This window comes from Solanum lycopersicum, chromosome 4 (genome assembly GCF_036512215.1).
Source record: "Solanum lycopersicum chromosome 4, SLM_r2.1".
In the NCBI taxonomy this organism is placed as follows: Eukaryota; Viridiplantae; Streptophyta; class Magnoliopsida; order Solanales; family Solanaceae; genus Solanum; species Solanum lycopersicum.
The window spans coordinates 19,942,527-19,969,291 of NC_090803.1; the positions used below are offsets into that span (position 1 = coordinate 19,942,527).

Here is a 26,765-nt window from a genome sequence, read left to right on the forward strand (position 1 = left end):
ATTATCCGAGAAATTAACATGGAATTATAAATTTGCAACTTCTAAAACAGGTACTCAAGAGAACCATAATAAGTTTTTTTTTTAATCTATAAATAAAAATAAGTCACATTCTTTGAGTACACTTTGACTTTGCACTTCAAAGGTGACCAATTTCCTTTTTTTTTTACTTCATATATATATATTATATTATAGCTATTAGTACTTGCGATTAGAGATAGATTGTCATAACGAGCTAAGTTATTATAGATAGACCATAATACTACATATATACACTGACATTATATTATAGCTATTAGTACTTTCGATTACAGATAGATTGTCATAACGAGCTACGTTATTATAGATAGACCATAATACTATTTTACTAGAAGATGCTCCAAGTTGATCAGCCTGTAGCTTCTTCTTTACTATATCAAGTGGAGATAGGAGGATACGTAGATTATCGGTCTGAGTTAGCTTGCAACCTAATCTGTACAAAACGTGGGCTACTTTGTTCCCTTGGCGGAGGCTATGGCGGACCAGTGGACTGCCCAACTTCTTCAATGTTGACCTGCAATGTAAAACAATATAATGGAACAGTCAGGTGGCTGCATGTTTTTTAAGAGTTGTATGACCTCTACGGAATTAGTTTCGATTTCAATAGGTGTCAAATTATAAGAATGGGCAATGATCAACCCAGTAAGGAGAGCTTCCAGTTCTGTCATAATATGGTAGTGACTATTGCTTCTTTTGTGGAAGCCCATAATTCAGTTTCCAGTGGCATTCCGAACGACAACACCGATCCCACCCATTTTTTTATGTTTTGAGAAAGGACCATCAATGTTAAGCTTGTAAAAACAAATATGGGGAGGGTACCATTTTACATGAATATCCACTGTAGTTATGATTGCTAGGGGACTGATTGTGGGTAATTTATTCAATGATTTTTTGTCTGACCATGGAGGTTAGGGGGACGTCGTATTTTCCGTTATGGGTATTATGGTGATGTCAAAGAGCAAAGGGCAAAATCTCAATCCATTTGTACAAACCATGGTCATAAGGAGGGTTCAAATCTCTGAGTGTTAGGAGCCAAAGATCCTGCTGGAAAGGGATTTGAGAAATGTTGATGCCTCAATCTAGCCAAAACTTTCGAGCTATATAGCAATCGAAGAAGATGTGGGTAGTACTTTTGTGAGAGTGACAAAAAATAGGACAAGGAGGACTGGTATCGATACCAATAAGGTGGAGGTAAGCGCGAGTGGGTAAACGAAGTTTCCAAATCCAAGAGAAGATGTAAGGCTGGAGACTTGGAGGGGTGATGAGCCTTTGAACAGACTAGCTGGTGAAAATACCATTGTTATTCAGGGCCCAGTAGGGTTGGTCGAGGTCGCCTTAATCTTTATTGGGGCGAATTCCAAGGCTTGGAGAATGAAAGCGTCTGGGAGCTCGAAACAATTTTTCGACCAGCCCCAACTTTCTCCATTCCAAAGAGACACTGAGTTGAGACGATCATTGCCTTTTTTAAGGGGGCCATGAAGGATAGATCTAAGAAGGGGAGTTTCAGGGATCCATCGATTATCCCATATGTTGATAGAAGTTCCTGTCGTAGGGTTCCGGGCAGTAGCTTGGGAACAAATTCTTCCTCTGATGAGGACATTCTTCTAAATGAAGGAATGAGATGAAGTCACGGGCCTAGAGTGGTACCGGTGAATCAAGGTGTGAGCACAAAGATAAGTGTGATTACTGTAAAGCCGCTAGGCGAGGCTAGTAAGGATAATTTTGTTCTTGACCTTGGCTGGCTGAAGACCTAAACCAGCAGAATTTTTTGGGATGCTACTTTCTCCCATGAGACATAGTGCATCCTCCTCTTTTGAGCAGTTGTTCCCCATAAGAAATCCCCTTGGATCTTATCAACGGTGTTGCATATTTTTTTGGGGAGACTGAAGTACTGCATAGAGTTAATAGGAATGGCATTTAACCTTGATTTAGCTAAGGTTAGCTGCCCAGTAGTTGTTAAAAAGTTCAACTTTTCAACTAGCAAGTTTTTTCCTCGTATGATCAATAATATACTGGAAATCATCAGACTTAGCTTTGCGGTTAAGGATAGGGAAATCAAGGTATTTATTAAAGGAAGTGGTAGACGTGATATTAAAGAGAGGATGAACTGAACTTCTACTGTCCACATCCCATAATTTAGACAACATAGATTTCGACTTTGCTGCGTTAATTTTTGGTCCTGAAAGATCGCAGAAGAAGGACATGCTTTTATAAACTGTATGAACGGAATGTTGGTTTCCACTGGATATACGAGTTAAGTCGCCAGTAACAAATAAGTGGGAGAAATGAGGACCTATTGGTTGAATAGAGATACGCTCCCAGAGAAGGGTGTCAACCTGGTGATTTATATAATTGGATAGAAGTTTCATGCAAAGAATTAAGATGTAAGCTGACATGGGTCTCCTTGCCTTATTCCTCTAGACGGGGAGAAGTAATTAGTTTGGGTTCCATTAACAAGGACAACAATGTTGGAAGTACTGATATAATTTATAATTAATTTAGAGAAATTGGGAGGAAATCTAAAGGGACAAAGGGTTTGGTAGATATGACCACCTGAAGTTGGTTGTCCTTCCACGGACACATTATGACTGGATCCATTTGAAATTTCAAGATTTTAAAACTATCAGCGAGTATAACTCTTCCATGTTTAAAATTATCTCACAATTAAAATTATGTGGAGAAAATATCACTGACCATGATATGCTGGAAAAACATTTTCCACTTTTCCTGCCTTGAGTATGCTTCTGCAACAACAATACCGAAAAATGGGATTTAAAAAGTATTCCGAATTAATTTCACATCTCCTTATTGCTGAACAACATAATGACTTACTGATGAAAAACCATGAAAGTCGCTATGCCATTTCCTGAAGTAAATACGGTAAATTTTCACCAATCTAGGCGTGAAAAAGGTCGTGGCCTAACTCGTGGCCGTGGTCGTGGTCGAGGAAGAAATTTCAATTGTGGTGATCGTCTTGGACTAAATAATAACCTTCAACACCAGCAATGTAAAAATGAAGAATGAAAAACATGACGTAGTGCAGAAGAAAAATTCAGACAACAAATGTTATCGATGTGGAGGAAAAGGACATTGATCACGTACCTGCCGTACGCCAAGACACCTGATTGAGCTATACCAAGCATCCCTGAAGGAGGTGAAAAATAACGCAGAATCCAACTTTATCACGGAAGATACTGTTAAACCCATGCATCTAGATGTAGCGGATTTCTTTGAGAATCCCGAAGGACACATAGATCACCTGATAGGTGATGGGTCTGTGATAATGTATATATATTTCATTTTCGTCGTTTATATGAACTAGTATGAATATGTTTTCCTAGATTTGTAAATAACAAAGGTTGTGTAATGTTTTTTGTTCAGTAATAATATTATAATATTTATTTCTTTTATATCATTCATCTTGAAGAGTATATGGATACCTCAATGATCAATCATGAAGATATTTGTGTAATTGATAGTGAAACAATGCACACCATATTCAAAGATGAGAAATACTTCCCCTACTTGCTTACAAGAAAAGCAAATGTTACTACAATTTCTGGTAATTCAAACTTAATAGAAGGCTCCAGAAGAGCTACTATACTCCTGCATAAGGGGACAAAACTTGTCATAGAAGATGCTTTGTTCTCTTTTAAATCCCCAAGAAACCTGTTAAGTTTTAAAGATATTCGCCAAAATGGATATCATTTTGAGAAAATGAATGAAATGAATGTTGAATACCTTGGTATTACCAAGATTGTCTCATACCAGAAATATGTGTTGGAGAAATTATCAACTTCATCTTCTGGTCTGTATTATGCAAAAATAAGTAAGATTGAAGCACACTCTATCGTAAACCAGAGAAAGACTTTTGTGCTTTGGCATGATCGAATATGTTATCCTGGATCAATAATGATGAGACGAATCATTGAAAACTCAAATGGATGAGTTTTCGTGTGTTGCTTGTTCTCAAGGCAAATTGATTACTAGGTCATCACCAATGAAGGTTAACATTGAATCCCCTCAATTTTCAGAACGAATACATGGGGATATTTGTGGACCTATTCACCCATCTAGTGGGTCGTTTAGATATTTTACGGTCCTAATAGACGCATCTTCAAGATGGTCTCATGTGTGACTCTTATCATCTCACAACCTGGCGTTTGAAAAATTATTGGCACAAATGATACGATTAAGAGCGCAATTTCAGATTATCCCATTAACACAATTCGTCTTGATAATGCCGCCGAATTCAAATCTCAAGATTTTGATGCTTATTGCGTATCGGTAGGGATAAAAGTTGAACATCCCATAGCTCATGTTCATACTCAAAATGGCCTTGGTGAGTCATTTATTAAGCACTTACAATTGATAGTAAGACCTCTACTTATGAAAAGTGAGTTGCCTACTACTGTTTAGGTCATGGTATCTTGCATGCAACATCACTTATTCGTCTCAGACTGGCTCATTATAATAAATGCTCCCCATGACAATTGGTATTTGGCCATCAACCAAATATTGCTCATCTTCAAATTTTTGGATGTGCTGTATATGTGCTTGTAGCACCACCTCAACGCACCAAGATGAGCCTTAAAAGAAGGTTAGGCATATATGTTGGGTTTGATTCACCCTCCATGATTCGCTACCTTGAGTCATTGATGGAAAATTTATTCACTGCAAGATTTGCAGATTGTCGATTTGATGAAACAAATTTTCCGCAATTAGGGGGAGACAAAAATAAACTTAAAAGTGAAATTGCATGAAAAGTTTCATCATTATCTCATTTTGATCCACGCTCCCCTGTATGTGAACAAGAGGTCCAAAAGATCATCCATTTGCAAAACATAGCAAATCAAATGCTAGACGCATTTACTGATTCAAAAAGGATAACAAAGTCACATATTCCTACAGTAAATGTGCCTATCTGAATCGATGTTTCAAAAGGACCATCTACAAGTGTCATAATTTCTGAATCACAAATACGCCTGAAGCGTGGTAGACCACTGGGTTCAAAAGATAAAAATCCTAGAAAAAAAAGTACAAAAAATGACACTACAAAAGAATCTCACGAAGAAATTCAAGATCTGATTAATCCTGATATTCTTGAAGAGATCAATGAATCCGAGACTCAAGTAAATGAAGAATCTCTATAAGTTCTACAGGTGATTGGATAAGTTTAGAGGATATTGAACCTCTATCTGTCGAAGAATGTCGAGAAAGACGTGATTGGCCAAAATGGCAAGAAGCAATGCAATAAGAATTAAATTCACTTGCTAAGCGTAAGGTTTTTGGACCAGTAGTCCAAATGCCTAATGATGTTAAATCAATCGGCTATAAATGGGTCTTTGTACGCAAAAGAAATGAGATTGTAAGATACAAGGCACACCTTGTTGCACAAGGATTCTCTCAACGACCCGATGTCGACTATGAAGAAACATATTCACCTATTATGGATGCAATAACTTTTTGATATCTCATCGGTTTAGCTGTACATGAAAATATTGAAATTCATCTAACGAATGTGGTTACAACTTACCTTTACGGTTCACTTGATAATGAAATTTATATGAAAGTTTCGGAAGGACTTAAAATCTCCGAAGCATGTAGTTCAAAATCTCGGGAAATGTATTCAATTAGATTACAAAAGTCATTATATGGACACATGTGGTATAATCGCCTCAGTGAGTACTTGATAAAACAAGGTTATATAAACGATGTCATTTGTCCTTGTATATTTATTAAGAAAACAGCATTGGGGTTTGTTATTCTTGCTGTTTATGTTGATGACATTAATTTAATTTGAACTCCAAAAGAGGTTCAAAAGGCAATTGAATATCTAAAGAAAGAATTTGATATGAAAGACCTTGGAAAGACAAAAATTTGTCTTGGACTACAAATAAAATATTTAGTAGACGGGGTCTTCATCCATCAATCTGCCAATACTGAGAAAATATTGAAACGATTTTACATGGACAAAGCACATCCATTAATTACTCCAATGGTTGTCCGATCACTTGAAGTGAGTAAGGATCCATTCCGACCTCAAGAAGAGGATGAGGAACCTCTTGGTCCAGAAGTACCTTAGTGCAATCGGGGCACTTATATATCTTGCTAATGCTTCGAGACCTTACATAGCATTTTCTGTTAATTTGTTAGTAAGGTATAGTTCTTCCCCTACACGAAGACATTGGAATGGAGTTAAACATATATTGGGATATCTAAGGGGAACTAGTGATATGAGTCTGTTTTATACTAACAAAGATAGTGCAGATCTTGCTGGTCATGCAGATGCAAGTTATTTATCTGACCCACATAAAGCTCGATCACAAACAGGCTATCTGTTCACATACGGAGGTACTGCTATATCATGGCGATCTACGAAGCAGTCATTGTCGCTACTTCTTCAAATCATGCTGAGATAATAGTCATTCATGAAGCAAGTAGAGAATGTGTATGATTAAGATCAGTAATACATTTTATCAAAGAAAGATGCGGTTTGAAATGTGACGTCAATATACCCACAATACTCTTTGAAAACAATGTTGCATGCATATCTCAATTAAAAGAAGGCTTTATAAAAGAAGATAGAACGAAAAACATTTCACCAAAATTATTCTTCACACATGATCTCCAGAAGAATGGTGATATTGATGTGTGACAAATTTGTTCGAGTGATAATCCAACAAATTTATTTACCAAATTTTTACCGGTCTCAACCTTGAGAAGATGCTTCACAAAATTGGAATGTGGAAATTTAACCATCTGAATCGTGATTTTTATCAGGGAGAGTAAAATTCGCACTGTACTCTTTTTTCATAGTCTATGTTTTGTCCCACTGGTTTTCCTAGAAAGGTTTTTAATGAGGCAGCAAATAATGCGCATCAAAAGATATGTGTACTCTCTTTCCTTCTCTAGAGTTTTTCTCCACATGGTTTTTTCTAGTAATGTTTTTAACGAGGCACAATATCTATGGACATCCAAGAGGGAGTGTTATAAATCCATTGAATAAGTGGATAGTCTATAAATCTAGTACATGAACAACCATTCATATTCACTAAGTGACTTTGGGAGTGATTTCTCACTCTATAAATAGGGCTGTTCATTCACTATTGTATGATATACATATGAAACTTACATATACTTGAATAAGAAGAAAGTCTTCTCCTACATCTACTTCTCTTGTGTTCTTCTTATAAACTTGATTTTATAATAAGCGCAATATTTTAGAAAATATTTTGTATTCAAATTTTATTATTTAATTTTTTTTATCAAAGAATTTCTACATTAGGCCAAATTCTAAAACCAATAAACTTTTAAAAAGAAAAAGAAATTAAGCCACTATCCATTAACCTTCTTTCTCCATGTTTCACACTCTCTTCTCACGCTTTTCATGTTTTCTAACTCCTCTTTCTTCAAGATTCTTTCAAATTGTTCAACAAAATCTCTAGTTTAATTCAAGAGATTTTTATTGGCAAAAGTGATTTCGTTTATTTACTGAGATTTATTTTTATTTTTATTTTAAAATTATCGATTATGGTGTAGATCCGATAGTGAAGAGGAAAAATCTGAATTTCAATATGATCCTACCCACCTGACTAAGGAAATCAACAGTTCTAATAAAAAAATAAAAATTATGGATATCGAAGAAGTTGAACAAATTGTTGAAGACAACTTTACGGCATGTTGCATTTTGTATTTAAATTATCATAATGTATTCTTTATTGTTTTTATGATTTATTGCATTTTGTATTTATTACAAAATTAATACGGTATCTTGCTAAAATTTGAGTACTTTAAGTATAACTTGTATCTATTTTGTAGGTGACATTCATTTCAAATTATTTATATGTTTAATTTTATAGTATATTATAAAATAGTATATAAATAGTTTTAGAGAATTTGTACACTATTCTAAATTAGGCCTCATATAATTTTGTATTTTTTTAAAATTTGTATTCATTTTAACTATATGTCAAAAATTTTTGTATTTTTTTGTGTTCACTCTTTATTTCAATATCACTTTGTATTTCAATCTCACTTTGTATTTCATTCTCACTTTATATGCCAACAATTTTTTTACATTTTGTGATGACTTTGTGTTTCAATATCATTTCATATTTCAATCTCATTTTGTGTTTCATTCTCACTTTTTATGCCCACAAGTTTTGTATTTATTTTGTGCTCACTTTGTATTTTATTTTCATTTTATATGCTAATAAGTTTTGGTATTTTTTTATTTTTTTTATATCAATTTTAAATGTATGCTAACAAGTTTTAGATTTTTTGTGCTTACTTTGTATTTCAATTTCACTTTGTTTGCCAACAAATTTTATATTTATTTTTATTTTTTCATCCCAAAATCTTCTTTACTACCCTCGAAAATCTTAAATCAATCGACTTCAATTCTACATAGATACAATATTTTCAATGAAGTGTTAAAAATTAATATTGTAAATTTAAGGAATAAGGGAGAAAAAAATCATGTCCATTATGGAACCAAACACATATAATAAAAAAGAAATTTTGCAAATTTCGATCACAAAAATGAAAGATGAAAAGGCTTAGTAGTAAGGGAAAAAAATATGCCTAGTTAAAGTATACTAAAATTATGATTAATAATTACGGTAACATAACTTTATTGGTTTATATTCAAAAGTTATCTTATTTGAAATATTATTTTCTGATTTTCTCCATTATGTTATTAATTAATTGTATTTTATTAAATTAAAATCTTTTAAAACTTTTTTATAAAAATTTTGCTTCGTGATTTCTATGTTCTGTTATTAATTATTTGTATGCTTTTCAAAATAATAATAAATGAATAACTAATCCCTTAACAAACTAAAAAAATGACATTTTTAATAAATAATGAAACTCTTGCTAAGAATTCCCACTAAAAACTAAAATATTGTCATTTTGAAAATTTTGTATAACTGAAACATTGAAAATAAAAGTGAATAATTAATGAACAATTAAGAAATGAAATTAGAATATAATTTTTGAAATACAAAATCCATTTTAGAATACAACTTTTTTATTTAATCAAAAGTACAAATAATTAATATACAACACACAAAGTACATTTATTTTGATTAAAAAAATAGTTGATAATTGAACTTGAGCATAACATACAAAATGAATGATTTAAATGCACATGAATACAATATAAAATGTTAAAATAAATACAATATTACAAAAAAATACAATTGAAATATAAAGAATACAACTTACTATTAGTATGAATACAAATTTAAGTAAGAACATATTTTATTTAATTTGCTTATGATTTCATTCAAACAAATGTAATGTTCAGAAAACATAATTGACATATGAAAATACAACTGACAATATGAATATGAACACAAATTAATTAGTAGTGCGGTTGAAAAAAATATAGACCCAAAAGAAAATTTACGAAATAAACGATTTTATATTGAAACACAAAAATACATAAAAGACTCAAAATATACAAATTAAAACTAAAAAATACTGATATAAACTTAATAAGAATTTATCCGATCAAATGATAATTCGATGCATATATACTGATATGAACCTAATAAATATAAACCCAATAAGATAGAGAGAAAGTGAGGTTGAAGGAGAGTGAAAATTGTGGTCGAAGGGAAGTGAAAATAGGATTTATTTTAGGAGCATAATTATAAACATATAATTTGCTATATATGAGAGAGATAAAAATTAAATTGAAAAAATATGAGAGAGAATATGATAGATACACTTTATTTGCTAAACTATTGACATATTGATATTTTAAATAATTATTTTAAAATGTAGATATTTTTAATAATCATGTTAGAAATTTTGACTAGTTAATTATGCATATCTAACACTTTGTATTAACATAAAGATTTCACTTTCCTTTTTCATGTTCTTTATAAGAAACCGCGACAAGAAAATAATTTAGATTATGTGATACCAAGATCTTCGAAATTACTGTTAGTTTTTTTAAGTATTTGTATAAGGTAATATTTACTTTTGAAAGAATGCCCTATGATGTAACAATGTGCAAAAATTATTTTTGCCATATTATGGGAAAATGCATAAGTATCTCTTTAACCTATATTCGAAATTTCACAAACATACTTATACTATATTAATGTCTTTTTATCCATCTGAACTTATTTTATAAATAATATCCTTTTTTTTCTTACGTGGCACTAGCTTGAAAAAAAATATCAACACGCGTTGGACTTACAAGATAGTGCCACATAGACCGAAAAGGGGTGAAAAATTTATATAATAAGTTCAGGAGGTAATAGGACTTTAGTATAGCATAAGTGTGTCTCTGAAAATTCAAACCTAAATTAAAGTGATACTTATGCATTTTCCAGGATATTATTAAAAAAACTATGCACATACCATTAAGCAAAGATATAATTATAACTAGGAATGATGAATTTATATAAAAAGAACATTCAAAATAGTTATTTTCTCCCAAGTGGCAGTCTAAATCAAGACACTTGATAGTTCTAGAACAAGACAAAAACAAAAGAAAAAAAATTAATAAACAACAAAATACTATTTAAATAGAAAATAAATTTAAAAAATTACATGATAGGAAATAAATAATAAATATAACAATTAACTAAAAAAAAGAAGAAAATGTTGTAAAACTTGGAACAAAAGAATAATATAAAGATGAAGAAACGAAAATGTGACACAAGAGGAACAATATGAGATAACTTTTTTTTTAAAAGTGTTCACCGAATCTTTAAGCGTATAAAATATAAAGTCTATGCCTCTATTTATAGTTTAACATAGAGGCATACAAAAAGTTAGTCATAAACATGACATTAAGATGAATATAATGGGAAAGGTTACAAGAATAATGATTATAAAGGTGGAGGTTATGAAGGTTATTGTTATCTTCATAATGGAGGAAAGTAATGGAGTAACTTCTTGATGTAGTGGACATCCATAATATATTACTCCCCCTTGAATGCTGATAGAAAATATGCCTCGTTAAAAACTTACTAGAAAAAAATCTCGTGAAAAAAAATCTTAGTTAAGGAAACCGTGTACACATATCTTTCAGTATGCTTTGAATGTTGCCTCGTTAAAAATCGTACCAGAAAAATTCAATTGAGATAAAACCATGGTTAAGGAAAAGAGTACAACACGTATTTTTCTCCCCCTGATAAAAACTTTACTTGATATCTTGGAAATAATGCATTCCAATCTTGTATTACAACTTCTCAAATATTTATGTTGGCAATCTTTAGTAAATAAGTTTACACGATTATCATTTGAATGGTTCTTTGAATGTCTATCTCATTATTTTATTCAACATCATATGTGAAAAAGACTTTTTGTGAAATATGCTTTGTCCAATCTCCTTTGGTTATATCATCCCTTCAATATTATTTTCGTATATGGTGGCTGAATATACTTTACCAAAGAAAAATGAAATATTTTCTAAATATGATTGATTATGATTCCAACCAAACACACTCCCAACTTATTTCTTAGACTTATATTATTTCTTCCTGAATTTGAAAAAGTGGTTACCAATGCTTGATTCTTTGAGCGACAAGATATTGTTGTGCCTTCATAGGTAAATAAATAGTTCATTTGCGATCAAGCTTTATACGGATCAAATAAATATTCACATCTACATTATCAAATCATTTCTGACTCGGATATTGATCTTTTCAATTTTATTGAAACTCATATTTTCTTCTCAAAGAAAATCATTCATCTTCTATGCGTTGAGTCACTTGCTTTGTTAGTTTCCTGTCATAACTTGAATGATAATATGACAATCCTTTCATAAAACTTTCGTTATGTATATCAAATAATCTTCTAGCATTTGCAGAACCAACAATCTGTAAGTTCACCAATTGCACCTATACATGACCTTTTTAATTCTTTTCATGAGGATGAAAAGATTCTTTTTCTGTGTTAAGCAATCTCAGAACCATTAGGTATTTAATGGAATTGTATTAAAACCTTCTAAATCATTTAAAACTTTCATACAACATTCATCGTGTAGTTAGATATGATAATTAGTCATTATACATAATTCAGTATTTCATTTATTGCCAGACTGAAATAAGTCTCATTGCATTCACCTTTGGAGAACATATCTCCATTTAATAATGTAAAAACTTCTACGAAAATCATTTGTTCACACCATGATTCATTTGTACCCCCACTGACATATATTTTGATCTATGAACTATATGTTCAACAACATCACTTTTCTAAGTGAAATAAAATATACTTAAATAGTGTCAATCATTTATCTGACCACGCTATATGATATATTCGAATTTAACATCCTCGTAGTTACTAATAGCATTGAGTGATACATCATATCAAATATACCGTTGACGACCATTTTGATATCGATTCCAATACGACATAACTTATCGAGATCTCTTTTTTTTAATCATTTTCAGGTACCTGAACCTTTGCCAAGGTTTTATGAAATGTTATGTCATAGTGATCTTTCAAAGCACTTGCCTCATTAGCAATGATCATTTTGATAATTTGCTTCTCTACTTTATCAAGGAGTTTTATATTAGGAATCGATTGGTTTATCACGCGTCTGGCGTACCATAGACTCTTTCTTTCAAGGAATATTTCTTGGAGCATTTATAACTTAATTAAAATATTGAATCAACAAATACATCTGACAAATTACTTGCAACATTTAGGAAATGAATTATCTCTTGAACTTCAAGTTCACATTTTTAAAAAATAAAGATCTAGATAATTCATCCCACATATAATTTTCAACTACTACACATATCTCCCCCTAATGTTAGGGAATCTAACATTCACCCTCAACCTCATTTGGGTATCCATTTTGGTGTGTGGTGGAGCAATAAAATCATATTTGCGCACATCAAATTTTTAGATGGAATGTATTTAGTTCCTGACCCTAAATCAATTATGTTGGGAGAACCTTGTTAGCTTGATCCATACATGTTAAATAAACTCATGTCATACCAAATTTTATTAAAAAGATTTGTCATCATAATCAATGGTCTAGGTATAATTGGAGGCATAGAATTTCTGCTAATCCAATCCACATTATCAACATGACACTGTGCACTTAATTTAATAATTTGTTAGTTGATACAAATGTACATATGACCATACCATAGATGCATCTGTTAAATCATAATAGTAAACGGTCCACATGGCATATGAACATGCCCATATTCATTTTTTTATATGTTCCAAATAATTTCAGGGGGTACAATCCCAACCTTATATGGTACAATGGTCATTTATCATGATAAAAAGCTATAAATGATAATTCTTGAAGAATCTTTTATTTCTTCAACATATAGTCATATGAATTGTCAATTTCTCTTGCATCACATTTGAATCGAAATGGCCATCTGATTTTCATTCTAGTGAACTTTTAATTTAATTTTGCATGTGATTTCATCATCATGCACATATTTGTATACAACAAACAACGGAAAAAAGGGTTCATTTTATATGTAAATATTTGTAACCCAGATTATAGTAATTTGAAGATATTAAATCTTTCCATAATTTAATCTCAATATTATATTTATTTTCTATTCTTCTGAAACTTAAAAAGTTTCTTTTCAGACTTACTATAATCCTAGTATTATGAATAATTTCATTCCTTCTTATAGTAAGAAATTAGCCCTTTCGAAACTATCAATTAATTTTGTGTACTATCACAATTTTCACAATGTCATTCTTATGGTGACCATCTCCTTCAAGGAAAAAATTATTATTACTGTCATGGTTAAAATTATTACATTCAAGACTTATTTCTTGATAACCAATTATAAATTTGTGTTGCCACACAACAATATTTATTTTGATCATGACCACAACCTTTACAAAAAAGATTTATTTCTTTTCTTTTTTGTACTCCAATAGTTCATTTTAAGACATACCACAATATTTGTGTAGTACTCAAAGTATATGTATTACCAAAATGATCATTTATGTCAAAATATTTTCTTTCAATCTCTCAAACTTCCCGTAAAGGTGAGATGTGACATTCATCCAACAATACATGAATATGTTCTTATTCATACGAACACAAGTCACATTTTCTTCAAGAAATGAACCATAGTCATTTGTACGTGTTTCACAAGTTTTTATCAGATTCTCATTGTCATGTTTTGGAATTATGTGACTCACCTCAACATCACTTTAAGATGTCAAATGTGTCACACCCCGAGCTACCCCCGAGATACGAACATGGAACCTAGGACCACAAGTGATCCCAAGCTAACCCCGCTGGCATGATCATGAGCATACTAAAGATAATAAACTGTTGCGGAAGATAAATCATACTTAATGTCACACCCCTTTTTCACGCGGCGGCATAAGGGTTTTTCCAATTTAAGTGACGTTATTAATTAAGGGATTATTTTGATTTTTTCAGAGTCGCCACTTGGAATTGAGTTATGGTGTTCTAAGTCACCCTTTTTGTTTAATCCCTAATCAAAAGGAAATGACTCTTTGTTTGGTCTGCGAACGAGTTCGGGTAAGGAATTCTGTTGACCGAGGGGAAGGTATTAGGCATCCCTCGTGTCCCGTGGTTCTAGCACGGTCGCTTTATGGACATTTATGACTTAAACTAATTTATGAATATTGTATTATTAAGACAAATGTATTTACCCTCTTTCTTTGATTTATTTAAATATATTAAAAACTACCTTATTTTATTAATTCATGCCCTTTAATTAAAAATATATATATACACATATAAATTAAATCAAGCAAAGCAGAATAAAATAAGATATTCTTTATTATTTTTATTTCTTTTGTCATTATTATTATTTTTATTTTTTATTTTTTATTCTATTTTTTACATTTTTTTTCTTTTTACTTTCTCATCTTTTGCTATTATTATTATTTATTGTTATTATTAATTTTTATTCTTTCAAGGTTTCATTTGTTTTGATTTTTTTTTTATTTCAACTCTTTTTTTTTGTTTGGACAAAGGAACTTTAAATTAAAAAAAAAATTATTTCCTCTTCAATTGATTTTTTAATATTATTTTTATACTTCTTTTCTATTATTTTTTGTTTTCTCTTTTCCCCTCTTTTTTATTATATTCATTTTCACTGTTTATTTTTTATTTAAACTTTTCCCTTTTTCTTTTTTTTTTTTTATTATTATTATTATTATATTTTTTCTTTCTTCCACTTTTATTCGATTTTTTTTACGTCATTAACATTACACGAAAATTCTACTAACTAAAATTAATATTTACATAATAGCTACACATGTTATTATTATAAACTAAATATTAAAAATAAGAATAAACTTAGACAATAATTTTACTTAGGCATGAAATAAACTATGAATTATTTAATATGATATAAACTACGGTTTGTTATAGCAATTTCACACAAAATAAAACTATATAAAGGATCTAAACTAAACATAAAGTTGATATTAAATATTTGAACAAACTTCATATAAAACATAACGGTTTAACCACATGTGAAACTTGACAACTTTAATATATTGTAATCAGTGCTTGTATAAACATGATATTAAATTATATAAAAAATAATTAAAAATGGTACCTCTTGCGAAAATTCCACCAAAAGAAAACAATTCGAATAAAGAACCGCGAAAGTAAACCTCCACTTCAACCTTTGTTTGTGATTTTCAAACAAAAAGTAAGAATATGTTGCCTTCTTTTCTCGATTTTTTCCCTCCCTTTTGTTCTTTTTTTTTACCTCTCTGATCTTTTTTTTCGTTCTCTTTCGGATCCTCCTTTTTTGTTTCTTTTTCATTGTATGTATATAGTAGTAGTAGTAGTAGTAGTGTACGTGTGCAGTGTGTACGTGGGGGGGAATGGGGAATGGGGAGTGGGTCATGGGATCGTGTGTGTGTGTGTTTCTCTTTTTTTTTTAATATTAATATTAAATATATATATAAAAAATGATAATTATATAACTATTAATTTTTTGAGTAAATAAATAAATAAAAGCTAAATGGGTAATTAAAACAAAAAATATAATTAAGAAATATTAGTTTATTTAAATAATATATGTTATTTATATATATATATATATATATATATATATATATATATATATCTTCTTCTTTTTTTTTACAATCAAAAACAAACTTTTCTAAATAAAAATTATATTTATGTTGTTTATTTTTATATCTTTTAAATAAAATTAATGAAAATAATAAAAGGTCAAAATATATTTAATTTAGATTGATAAAATTATTTATGCTTTAAATATTAGTGTTAAAATTAAATTCGGTCAAAAATTACGTGTCTACAGTTTGCCCCTCTTTGACTGGAAACACGAAGAGTTTTTCAGACAAAGAAGTAGACAAAGTGACAAGTTTTGACCGAACTCTTGTTTGAAAAACTAAAATTTGTGTGACCGAATCCTTGTTTGGACATCCTACATATCCCGGGTGATAGGGAATCAGGCCACTTGTAGTTCGAGGAGATAAAGTGAGGAGTTGGAAGTTAAGTGAGGTTCTATCGAGGCTCCAGATCGCGGCTCTTATCCTTACATATAAATTGAAAACTATTAGTCAAAAGAAAAACAAATGTACAAACTTCCATCCACGCAGATTTTCTTGAATCTTCACTTGAATTTTGACTTTAAGATATCGCCTTGATTTTTGAGTGAATATCTGAACTTAGAATTGGAATGGAGGCTGAATTTGCCACTTAGACGGAACTTTTGACATTCTTCAAAATGACAACTTGAAAAATGCTCTTGAATGAATGCGTGTTTTCTTGATCAAAAGTTGACTAGCAAAAGATGTGTGGAAATCAGACTGCTACATGCATTGAAGAAGCTAATTCTAACCATCATGGAATTGATTATTCTAAGAAATTTGAAACTTTGTTCTTGAATTTCAAATCCAGGTCTCACTTGAGAAAACCTGAGAACCACCACAAACAAAAAATAAATAAAATTTTTGCCCCAGTTTTCAGTGGGAAAATTTTATGAGTTATTAGCAAATATAAATATAAAACATAAACTTCGGCTAGGAAGTGTTTATTTCAGGAGAAAATAAAACTAAAAATCTAGACTAGGAAGTGTTAATCCTATGAGAAAGTAATCTAATCCCATTATTCAGGAGGGTCCTGCTAGTCCCATTATCCAGGAGGGTCCTGCTAGTCCCATTATCCAGGAGGGTCCTGCTAGTCCCATTATCCAGGAGGGTCCTGCTATTCCCATTATCCAGGAGGGTCCTGCTAGTCCCATTATCCAGGAGGGTCCTGCTAGTCCCATTATCCAGGAGGGTCCTGCTAGTCCCATTATCCAGGAGGGTCCTGCTAGTCCCATTATCCAGGAGGGTCCTGCTAGTCCCATTATCCAGGAGGGTCCTGCTAGTCCCATTATCCAGGAGGGTCCTGCTAATAAAGTTTTCAACAAACTAATAATACCAACGAAATATTGTGAATGCTATCTTCATTATTTGGAAGTTCCTTCAAGGAGAAAAATGATAATAATAATAATAAATAAAATAAATATTTCAACATTCAAGTAATTGCTATTTTGATATATGTTAGCCAACTTTCATATAATATTCCACAAGTCTTTATTGTAGGGTTTCCATTTCGCTCGCTGCAGACTAGGTTGAAGATCTAGGTTCCTCGAATCCTTAATCTTGAAATAACTTGTGTCCCTGCTTCAACAAAGAAAATTTGTGAGTTTGAAAAGGTGGTGGTTGGTTTGTAGTTCCATCTTTCGACAAAGGCGGCTCAAACACTTATGACGCATTGGTTGTTTCCAACGTTCAATACTTCTTACTGATTGATTGTACTTTCATCCACATTTGCTTATTTTGCGACCTAAATCCAATGTCTTCATCTCATAACACTCATTGTTTAGCCTTCATAGGATCAGAGAATTTTCGAATTCAACACTTAAAGACAGATTAACTCAGTGGCCTGATGCTTTGTCTAGTACCGATTAGAGACTTGGTAGCGAGTCTTGAAATTCCTTCATAGTTTTTTTTTGTTTTGTTTTTTTGACAAAGATTCGACTCAAATACATACCAAAAAAGTGACAAAAAAAGTATAATTAAGTTACGAACTATATGAGAATAAAAGAAAAGATTCGATGAAGACTCTTTTTTTTTGTAAGAAGAAGAAAGAAAAACTTATCTGAGTGTGGGAGCCGAGTCTATTGATCATGCCATGCACTTTGAATTGATTTCCAGACTTGGCTATCCAATCTATTTATCAACCATTATTGATTATTCAATCTTGATGTGGAATCCCAACACTTAATGAAGCCATAAATAATCTGAACCCTTATAGAATTTGTGGTATTAATGAAGGTCTTTGCTGCTAAAACTCAATCATGTTAATTGCTCCAACTCACGTCTGCCTTAGGGTGCATGTCAGGATTTTCACCAATAAGACTCTCTTATATTCAACTCCTTTTCGCCTTACGGTGCCCACTTAGGGTTTTCACCAATAAGACTATCTCATTTTTATTTCTTTTTACTCACATTTGTCTTATGGTGCCCATTCAGGATTTTTACCTACCTTTAACCAACTTATTCTCGACATATCAAGGGCTGATGCAAAGACTTTTTTTTTGACTTAAGATGATGGGGTTGATTTTGAGCTGTGAGATGAGAGACCGAATAAATAAACAAACGACTTTTGCCCCAGTATACTTCAATATGAATTTTTGGATTTGTATTTGGTTGAACCGAACCCAATATTAGGGCTGCCTACGTATCTTGCCGAAACAAGAATCAGGTTAAACGTAGTTCAGGCAATTTGTTTTGTTTTTTTTGTCAAGGACACAGCATAACCAAGAGATCCTATTGAATCAACCCTTGAAATATCAAGCCCAAACGTAAGGGTTTCTAATGTCGAAACTCAATCATATGTAATATCTTTTCACAGCATCAGCATTGACGACCGTTTCTGTCACTTTGCCTTCTATATCTGCTAAGTAAAGAGCACCATTGGGTAATACCCTTTTAACAACGAATGGTCCTCTCCAATTTGGAGAAAATTTGCCTTTGGTTTCAGCATGATGTGGCAAAATGCGTCTCAACACTAATTGACCCTCTTCAAAATGTCTGGGACGCACCTTTTTGTTGTATGCCCGTGCCATTCTTCTCTGATATAATTGTCCATGACATACTGATGTTAGACGCTTCTCATCAATCAAACTTAATTGCTCTAACCGAGTTTTGATCCATTCATCATCGTCAATTTCAGCCTCCACAACGATTCGTTAAGACGGGATCTCAATCTCTACAGGTATAACTGCCTCAGTCCCATATACTAGTGAATATGGGGTAGCGCCCACTGACGTACGGACTGTAGTGCGATAACCCAACAAAGCAAAAGGCAACTTTTCATGCCATTGTCGAGAACTTTGCACCATCTTACGAAGTATCTTTTTTATATTTTTGTTAGCAGCTTCTACAGCCCCGTTTGCCTTTGGGCGATACGGAGTCGAATTTCGATGCTCAATCTTAAATCGGTGGCATACCTCTTGCATCAAGTGGCTGTTGAGATTTGCAGCGTTGTCAGTTATAATCACCTTTGGAATACCAAACCGACAGATGATGTTAAAATGGATGAAATCCACCATGACCTTCTTGGTCACTGACTTGAAAGTTACTGCTTCCACCCACTTTGTAAAATAATCAATAGCCACTAAGATGAACCTGTGACCATTCGATGCTTTTGGTTCTATCGGTCCAATCACATCTATTCCCCATGCCACGAAAGGCCATGGAGCAGACATTGCATGCAACTCAGAAGGGGGAGAATGTATTAAATCACCATGTATTTGACATTCATGACATTTACGAACAAATCGTATGGAATCCCGCTCCATGGTGAGCCAATAATACTCTGCTCGAAGTATTTTCTTGGCTAGAACATATCCATTCATATGAGGTCCACAAACTCCTGAGTGTACTTCAATCATGATTGTGGAAGCCTCTTGAGCATTTACACACCTTAGAAGACCTAAATCGGGTGTCTTCTTGTACAGTATGCCTCCGCTTAAGAAAAAACCCCTTGCTAGTCGTCGAATAGTCTTTTTTTGATTACCAGTTACATCTGACGGACATTCTCCAGACTGAAGATAAGTTTTGTTATCATGAAACCAAGGCTTACCATCAAATTCCTCCTCAATCATGTTGCAATAGGCATGTTGATCACAAATTTGTATGTATAAAGGGTCGATATGGGCGTCATCAGGGTGTTGGAGCATCGAAGATAAAGTGGCCAATGCATCTGCAATCTCATTGTGCATTCTGGGAATGTGTCTAAACTTTATCGACACGAATCGTTGACAAAGACCTTGTAAACAATGTTGATATGGTATGAGCTTTGGGTCTCGAGTTTCCCATTCTCCTTGAATTTGATGAACTAGTAAGTCTGAGTCTCCTAACACTAACAATTCTTGGATGCCCATGTCAACAGCTAACCTCAGACCCAAAATGCACGCTTCGTACTCAGACATATTATTAGTACAATAGAATCTAAGTTGGGCAGATATGGGGTAATATTCCCCTGATTCAGACATAAGAACAGCTCCTATTCCAACTCCTTTCCTGTTAGAGGCACCATCAAAGAATAACTTCCAACCTTGATCGTTATCGTGAATAACTTCGTCGATACAAGATATCTCTTCATCTGGAAAATAGGTTTTAAGTGGTTCATATTCTTCATCAATAGGGTTCTCTGCCAAATGATCTGCCAATGCTTGAGCTTTCATTGCGGTCCGCGTTATATAGATAATGTCAAACTCTGTGAGCAATATTTGCCATTTCGCAAGCCTGCCTGTGGGCATGAGCTTTTGAAAAATATATTTCAACGGATCCATACGAGAGATGAGATAAGTAGTGTAAGATGAAAGATAATGTTTCAACTTCTGTGCTACCCAAGTTAGGGCACAACACGTTCTTTCAAGAAAGGTGTACTTTGCTTCGTAAACGGTAAACTTCTTGCTGAGGTAATAAATGGCCCGCTCTTTCTTCCCAGTGTCATCATGCTGACCCAGTACGCAACCAAAAGAATTATCCAGTACTGACATATACAATATCAAAGGTCTTCCCGGCTCGGGAGGAACCAACACAGGGGGATTCGATAGGTAACTCTTAATTTTTTCAAAGGCTTCTCGACATTCTTCGGTCCACTCGACTGTGGCATTCTTTTTCAACAACTTAAAGATAGGCTCACAAGTTGTTGTGAGTTGAGCAATGAATCTGCTGATGTAGTTTAACCTTCCTAGAAGGCTCATAACCTCAGTTTTGTTCTTTGGAGGTGGCAATTCTTGGATTGCTTTAATCTTTGAAGGATCCAACTCGATACCTTTTCGACTGACTATAAACCCCAAAAGCTTCCCCGATGGTACTCCAAATACACATTTTGCAGGGTTAAGCTTGAGATTATACCTGCGGAGCCTTTCGAAGAATCTCCTTAAGTCTTTCACATGATCTGACTGTTTTTTAGATTTAATGATAACATCATCTACATAAACTTCGATTTCTCTATGCATCATATCGTGAAACATGGTTGTCATTGCTCTCATATAAGTTGCCCCTGCATTTTTTAATCCAAAAGGCATAACACGATAACAATATGTACCCCATGGAGTGATAAAAGATGTTTTTTCTGCATCTTCATCATCCATAATAATCTGATGGTAGCCCGCATAACAATCCACAAAAGATGCAACCTCATGTTTAGCACAACTATCCAATAAAATATGGATGTTAGGCAAAGGAAAATCATCTTTTGGACTTGCCTTATTCAAATCACGATAATCAACACACATTCGAACTTTCCCGTCTTTCTTCGGGACGGGTACGATATTGGCTAACCAAGAAGGATATTGAGAGACTTGAATGACTTTGGCCTCAAGTTGTTTTGTGATCTCCTCTTTAATTATTACACTCATGTCGGTTTTGAGTTTTCTCAACTTCTGCTTTATCGGAGGAAAATTAGGGTCAATTGGCAACTTGTGAACAACCATGTCCGTGCTTAATCCAGGCATGTCATCATAAGATGACTCAAAAATATCTTTGTAATCAAACAAGGCCTGGATTATATCGTCCTTTTGATGTTGAACATGTACACTTATCTTAGTCTCTTTAATAATTTCCTGATCCCCCAGATTTATCGTCTCAGTTTCACTCATGTTTGGATTTGACTTATTTTCAAAATGATTGAAATCCCTCCTTACTTCTTCAAATACTCTGTCTTCATCATGTCCAATTTCTTGACTTATTATTTCAATATTAGGTCGAAGATTAGATTGGATATTAAGATCTGGCGAAAAATTCTGCATGCATGTCATATCACTAGAATCGGCATAGAAAGAACTGTATAAAAGAAAACGAACAAATATATTAGACTGAAATAAAGATGCAATTACATCCTATTGAAAAGGGAAATAGAATGTTTGAAATAAAACGACAAGATAAAATCCGAATTACAATCCTTGAATGAATCGGATGATAAAAGAAAAAACAAGACAGACTACCAAGACTCGTCTTTAACGGGGAGAGGGGTGGCCTCCCAATTGTTTAGATTGACATCAGGACCAATGAATTGCACATCTTTGTCGCTAGTGCCTTCTCCGAGTTCCACCATATCAACCTCGACAAATAAATCTTGAAAATAGTTGATCATTTCTTCGCTAACTTTCATCACTGGCTCTGGAAAAGATGATTGATAAGATTCTGTTGCGCGGGCTTTGATGAAAGATTTGTAGATTGGTTGTATAGGCTTGGTAAGTGACCATACATCTCTCTTCTGCTTCTTTGCATTCATTTTGTCCTCGACTCTAGGTTGGTAGCCTAAGCCAAAAGTACCGATGCTCTTTGGTAGACTCACAGGATAAGCTCTTCCTTGCAAGCAGATTCCTAAGCCTTTACCCGGCTCAAACCCATGTTTCAGCAATTCATTCACCACCATTACAGACGCGATGGACATATTTGGTTTTGGAATGACACTCCCCTTGGGGACATGCTCAATAACCACTACCTCAGAAGCCTGATAAACTAGTGCCTCATTCTCATTATCCGCATTGATAAAAGGGAAGGAAGAGTCTTTGTGGATTGACAAATCCCCCTCACCATGAACAATTACCTCTTGTCGGTCGTGTTCAAACTTAATCATTTGATGCAACGTTGAGGGGACGGCTTCAGCCTTATGCACCCATGGCCTCCCCAACAATAGATTGTAGGACGCGTTGATATCCAACACTTGAAAATTCACAGCGAAATCCACATGCCCTATGGTTAGTACGAGCTCTATCTCACCAATAACATCTGTTTTTGACCCATCAAAAGCTCTAACACATACATTGTTGGGTCGGACCCTTTCAGCACAAACATTCAATTTCTGTAGAGTTGATAAAGGACAAATATTTGCTCCAGATCCTCCATCAATTAGAACTCGAGTGACATATGAAAGCTCACACTTTACAGTGATATGTAGGCCTTGGTTATGTCCTGTGCCTTCTTTGGGTAGTTCATCATCCGAAAAAGTGATGCGGTTTACCTCAAATATTCTCCCAGCAATCTTCTCTAACTGACTCACTGTAACTTTACTAGGAACACGTGCTTCATTCAAAATTTTCATTACAGCCTTACGATGTTCATCAGAATGTATTAGCAAAGACAACAAAGAGATTTGGGATGGAGTCTTTCTTAATTGTTCCACCACGGAGTAGTCTGATAATTTCATCTTCGTTAGGAATTCCTCTGCCTCTCCTTCAGTGACCGGACTCTTCATTTGTATTTGGTCATTTTTAGTTTTCCTTAATTCCACTGGGACATAACATCTTCCTGAACGGGTTATTCCTCCTATTTCATCAATTTCTTCATCAATTTCTTTTCCCTTGTATGTCACGACAGTAGGCTCATAATTCCAAGGAACAACTTTGGGGTTAGTCATTGGGAGCTGGGATACTGGCTTGATAATCACCGGAGGAATATGGGCCCCTCGCACGATCAAGATAGGCTTGTTTGGCCCTTTTGGAACAAACGATTTTGCCTTACTCGGACTTGCCCAAACATCTTCAAGGGCTCCTTTCACAGTTAAGATGGGTGTGTTTGATGGACTCAACTTTTCTAACACACTTTCCGCCCCTAAAGGCATCGTTTTTGTTAAATCAACAACATTTGCTGACTTCTCAATGCCATTTCCAACCCTAAGGATTGGCTTATAAGGAGATGCAAACTCTTCATGACCCTTCATCATTTCCAGCATGTTTGTTTCAGGATGCCTCGGCAATGGATTTTGATTGATGTTGGGTCCACTCGGACTTTCAACTATAATTCGATTAGAATCGATCAAATCCTGAATGGCCCTTTTCAAATACCAACATCTCTCTATGTTGTGCCCTGGGGCATTAGAACAATATGCGCAATGTTGAGAATAATCCAAATTTCTCGGGGGAGGATTCGACATCTTTCTCTCAATAGGACTCAAAACATTCAACGTCCTTAATTTTTGAAACAAGCTAGCATACGACTCCCCAATAGGAGTGAACTCACCTTTAACGCCATTTCCCTTTTTGTATTGTGGTCTAGGACGGAAAGGAATTCTAGCAGTGTTTTGATGAACTTGAGGGGGTGGTGGATGATTTTGTGGAGTTGGTGCACGCCATTGTGGATAAGAAGGGGTGCAATTGGTTGTGTATTAAAAACATGATATGGAGTGTATGGCATAGAATATTGTGGAGCTTGGGAAGGAAAATAGTGTTGTGGGGAATTACCTAGAACATGAGTCCTAGGCGCTGATACAATAGTGGCCACATCCTCCCTTCTCTTCTTCCCTCCAATATTTCCAGAACCATTTTGAAGCACTTGTGTTGTGGCTTTTAGGGCAGCCTGACTTACAATCTTTCCAGACTTGATGCCATTTTCCACCATTTCCCCCACCTTAATAACTTCAACGAATGTTTTCCCTACGGCAGAAAGCAGATAGTGAAAGTAATCAGGTTCTTGCGCCTGGAGAAAAACGTCAATCATCTCTGACTCCTTCATCGATGGTTTAACCCTAGCAGCTTGTTCCCTCCATCTGATAGCATATTCACGAAAATTTTCCGTGGTCTTCTTCTTCATGTTAGCTAACGAGGAGCGATCTGGGACAATGTCAATATTATATTGGAATTGCTGTACAAAACATCGAGCCAAGTCATCCCATGTGTGCCAGTTGGTGATATCCTGATCTATGAACCATTCAGATGCAATCCCTACTAAGCTTTCCCCAAAATAGGCCATAAGTAACTCTTCTTTGCCCCCTGCACCCCTCAATTGGTTGCAATATCTCTTTAGATGAGCTATGGGGTCTCCGTGACCATCATATTTTTCAAACTTTGGAGTTTTAAAACCAGCAGGTAAATGGACGTGAGGAAACATACACAAGTCACTGAATGAGATGCCTTTGTGGCCTCCTAGTCCTTGCATATCTCTTATACTCTGTTCCAAACTCTTCATTTTCTTAGTCATTTCTTCATGTTCCTCATTCTTGACCATCCTCTCAATTTCAACAGGGGAACTATATTGATGAATGTGGGGATGAGAACTTGGAATTTTAATGGTCTCTTCAAGAGTGTAACTCTGCTCACGCCGAACTTTGGGCGGAGGATCGCTGTTGGATTTGGGCACCATCGTTGGCTGCGGGATGCTGTTAATCGGGGCAGTTGACACAAAGAGTGGATTACTTATTACAGGCGTATTCGAAGGGCGCGCCATAGAAGTTCCAGCGACATTGGATGTGTTAGCATAGGGGTCGAATCCAGGGGGATATATCGGATCGCTTGTCGACACCTGGATAGGGTGAGACATATTTGTATTAAAATAGTCTCGGATTGAAGATGGTGGAGGTTGTCCACTCATCCAAGCCTCGTACATCTCTGCCATTTGTTGTCTTAACACCCTTATCTCTTCTGTTGTCCCTGTTTCTTGTGAAGTCATCTGGTTTTGGATCTCCTCATCATTGTCTGATTCATTTCCGTCTCTGGGGGCCATTTTCTGTTTCCCTTTCGATCTTGTGTTGTAAGGATGTGATGCCAGTTTAACCACAAACCAACCACCTTTAAGCTAGTATGTCTCTCTCTCTTTCTCTCTCTCTCTCTCTCTCTCTCTCTCTGAATAGAGTAATAAACCGATTAGTGTTAAGAAATTATGCACATTACATCCACATACATACTTCTAATATGGAGGACCTCATGTTTCATCCCGGCTTACCTAGGCATTCTTCTGTTCATTAGTTTTTTAATATTTCATTATTATTACTTATGTATTTACTTATTTGTTTATTTATTTATTCTCATTATGATTATCATTTTTTATTATGGTTATCATTTTTTAAGAGAAAGAAGAAAGAAAGAAAAGAAAAGAAAAGAAAATAATAATAATGATAATAATTTGGATCGAACCCCCCTGGGTTGCCTACGTATCATGTTTGGCCCATGAATCAGATCTTGCGTAGTTCGAGAAAGATATTAATAATAATTTTTTTTTGCATGACATATGCACACAAGGTGATCGAAAGTAAATCTTTTTCATTCATTTTCAAATATTTGAAACAATGATTTGGATAAAAGAAAAAAAAAACAGAAGTACCTAGGACTTAGATAGATTCTAAATGAAATAAAATAACAAAACGAAAAGAAAGAGAAAAAACTAAAAATAATAATAATAATGAAATAATCACTACTAAGAGAATAGACTCTAAAAGAAGCTGAATCCTCGAATCTCAATCATCT

At 33.9% G+C, this 26,765-nt stretch overlaps 1 protein-coding gene across 1 annotated transcript; it reads right to left on the bottom strand.

The window, feature by feature from the left end:
* Window positions 1–19,256: 19,256 nt before the first annotated feature.
* LOC138347983 (uncharacterized) lies at window positions 19,257–26,025 on the bottom strand. Its single transcript, XM_069296589.1, has 3 exons — window positions 24,768–26,025; window positions 22,527–24,393; window positions 19,257–22,365 (listed from the first exon to the last, which is right to left on the bottom strand). Exons 1-3 carry the CDS (start codon window positions 26,023–26,025, stop codon window positions 19,257–19,259), a joined length of 6,234 nt encoding a protein of 2,077 aa, XP_069152690.1.
* Between the last annotated feature and the right edge of the window lie 740 nt (window positions 26,026–26,765).

Bases quoted from the DNA above. Each gene is read 5' to 3' on its own strand.
- LOC138347983 (XM_069296589.1), bottom strand. From the start codon at position 26,025: ATGGCCCCCAGAGACGGAAATGAATCAGACAATGATGAGGAGATCCAA. The intron at 24,394-24,767 runs GTAATTCCCCAC...CTAATGCCCCAG, and splicing joins GCCTAGGACTCATGTTCTAG to GGCACAACATAGAGAGATGT. The intron at 22,366-22,526 runs GTAGTCTGTCTT...TCTTTTATACAG, and splicing joins CCCGTTAAAGACGAGTCTTG to TTCTTTCTATGCCGATTCTA.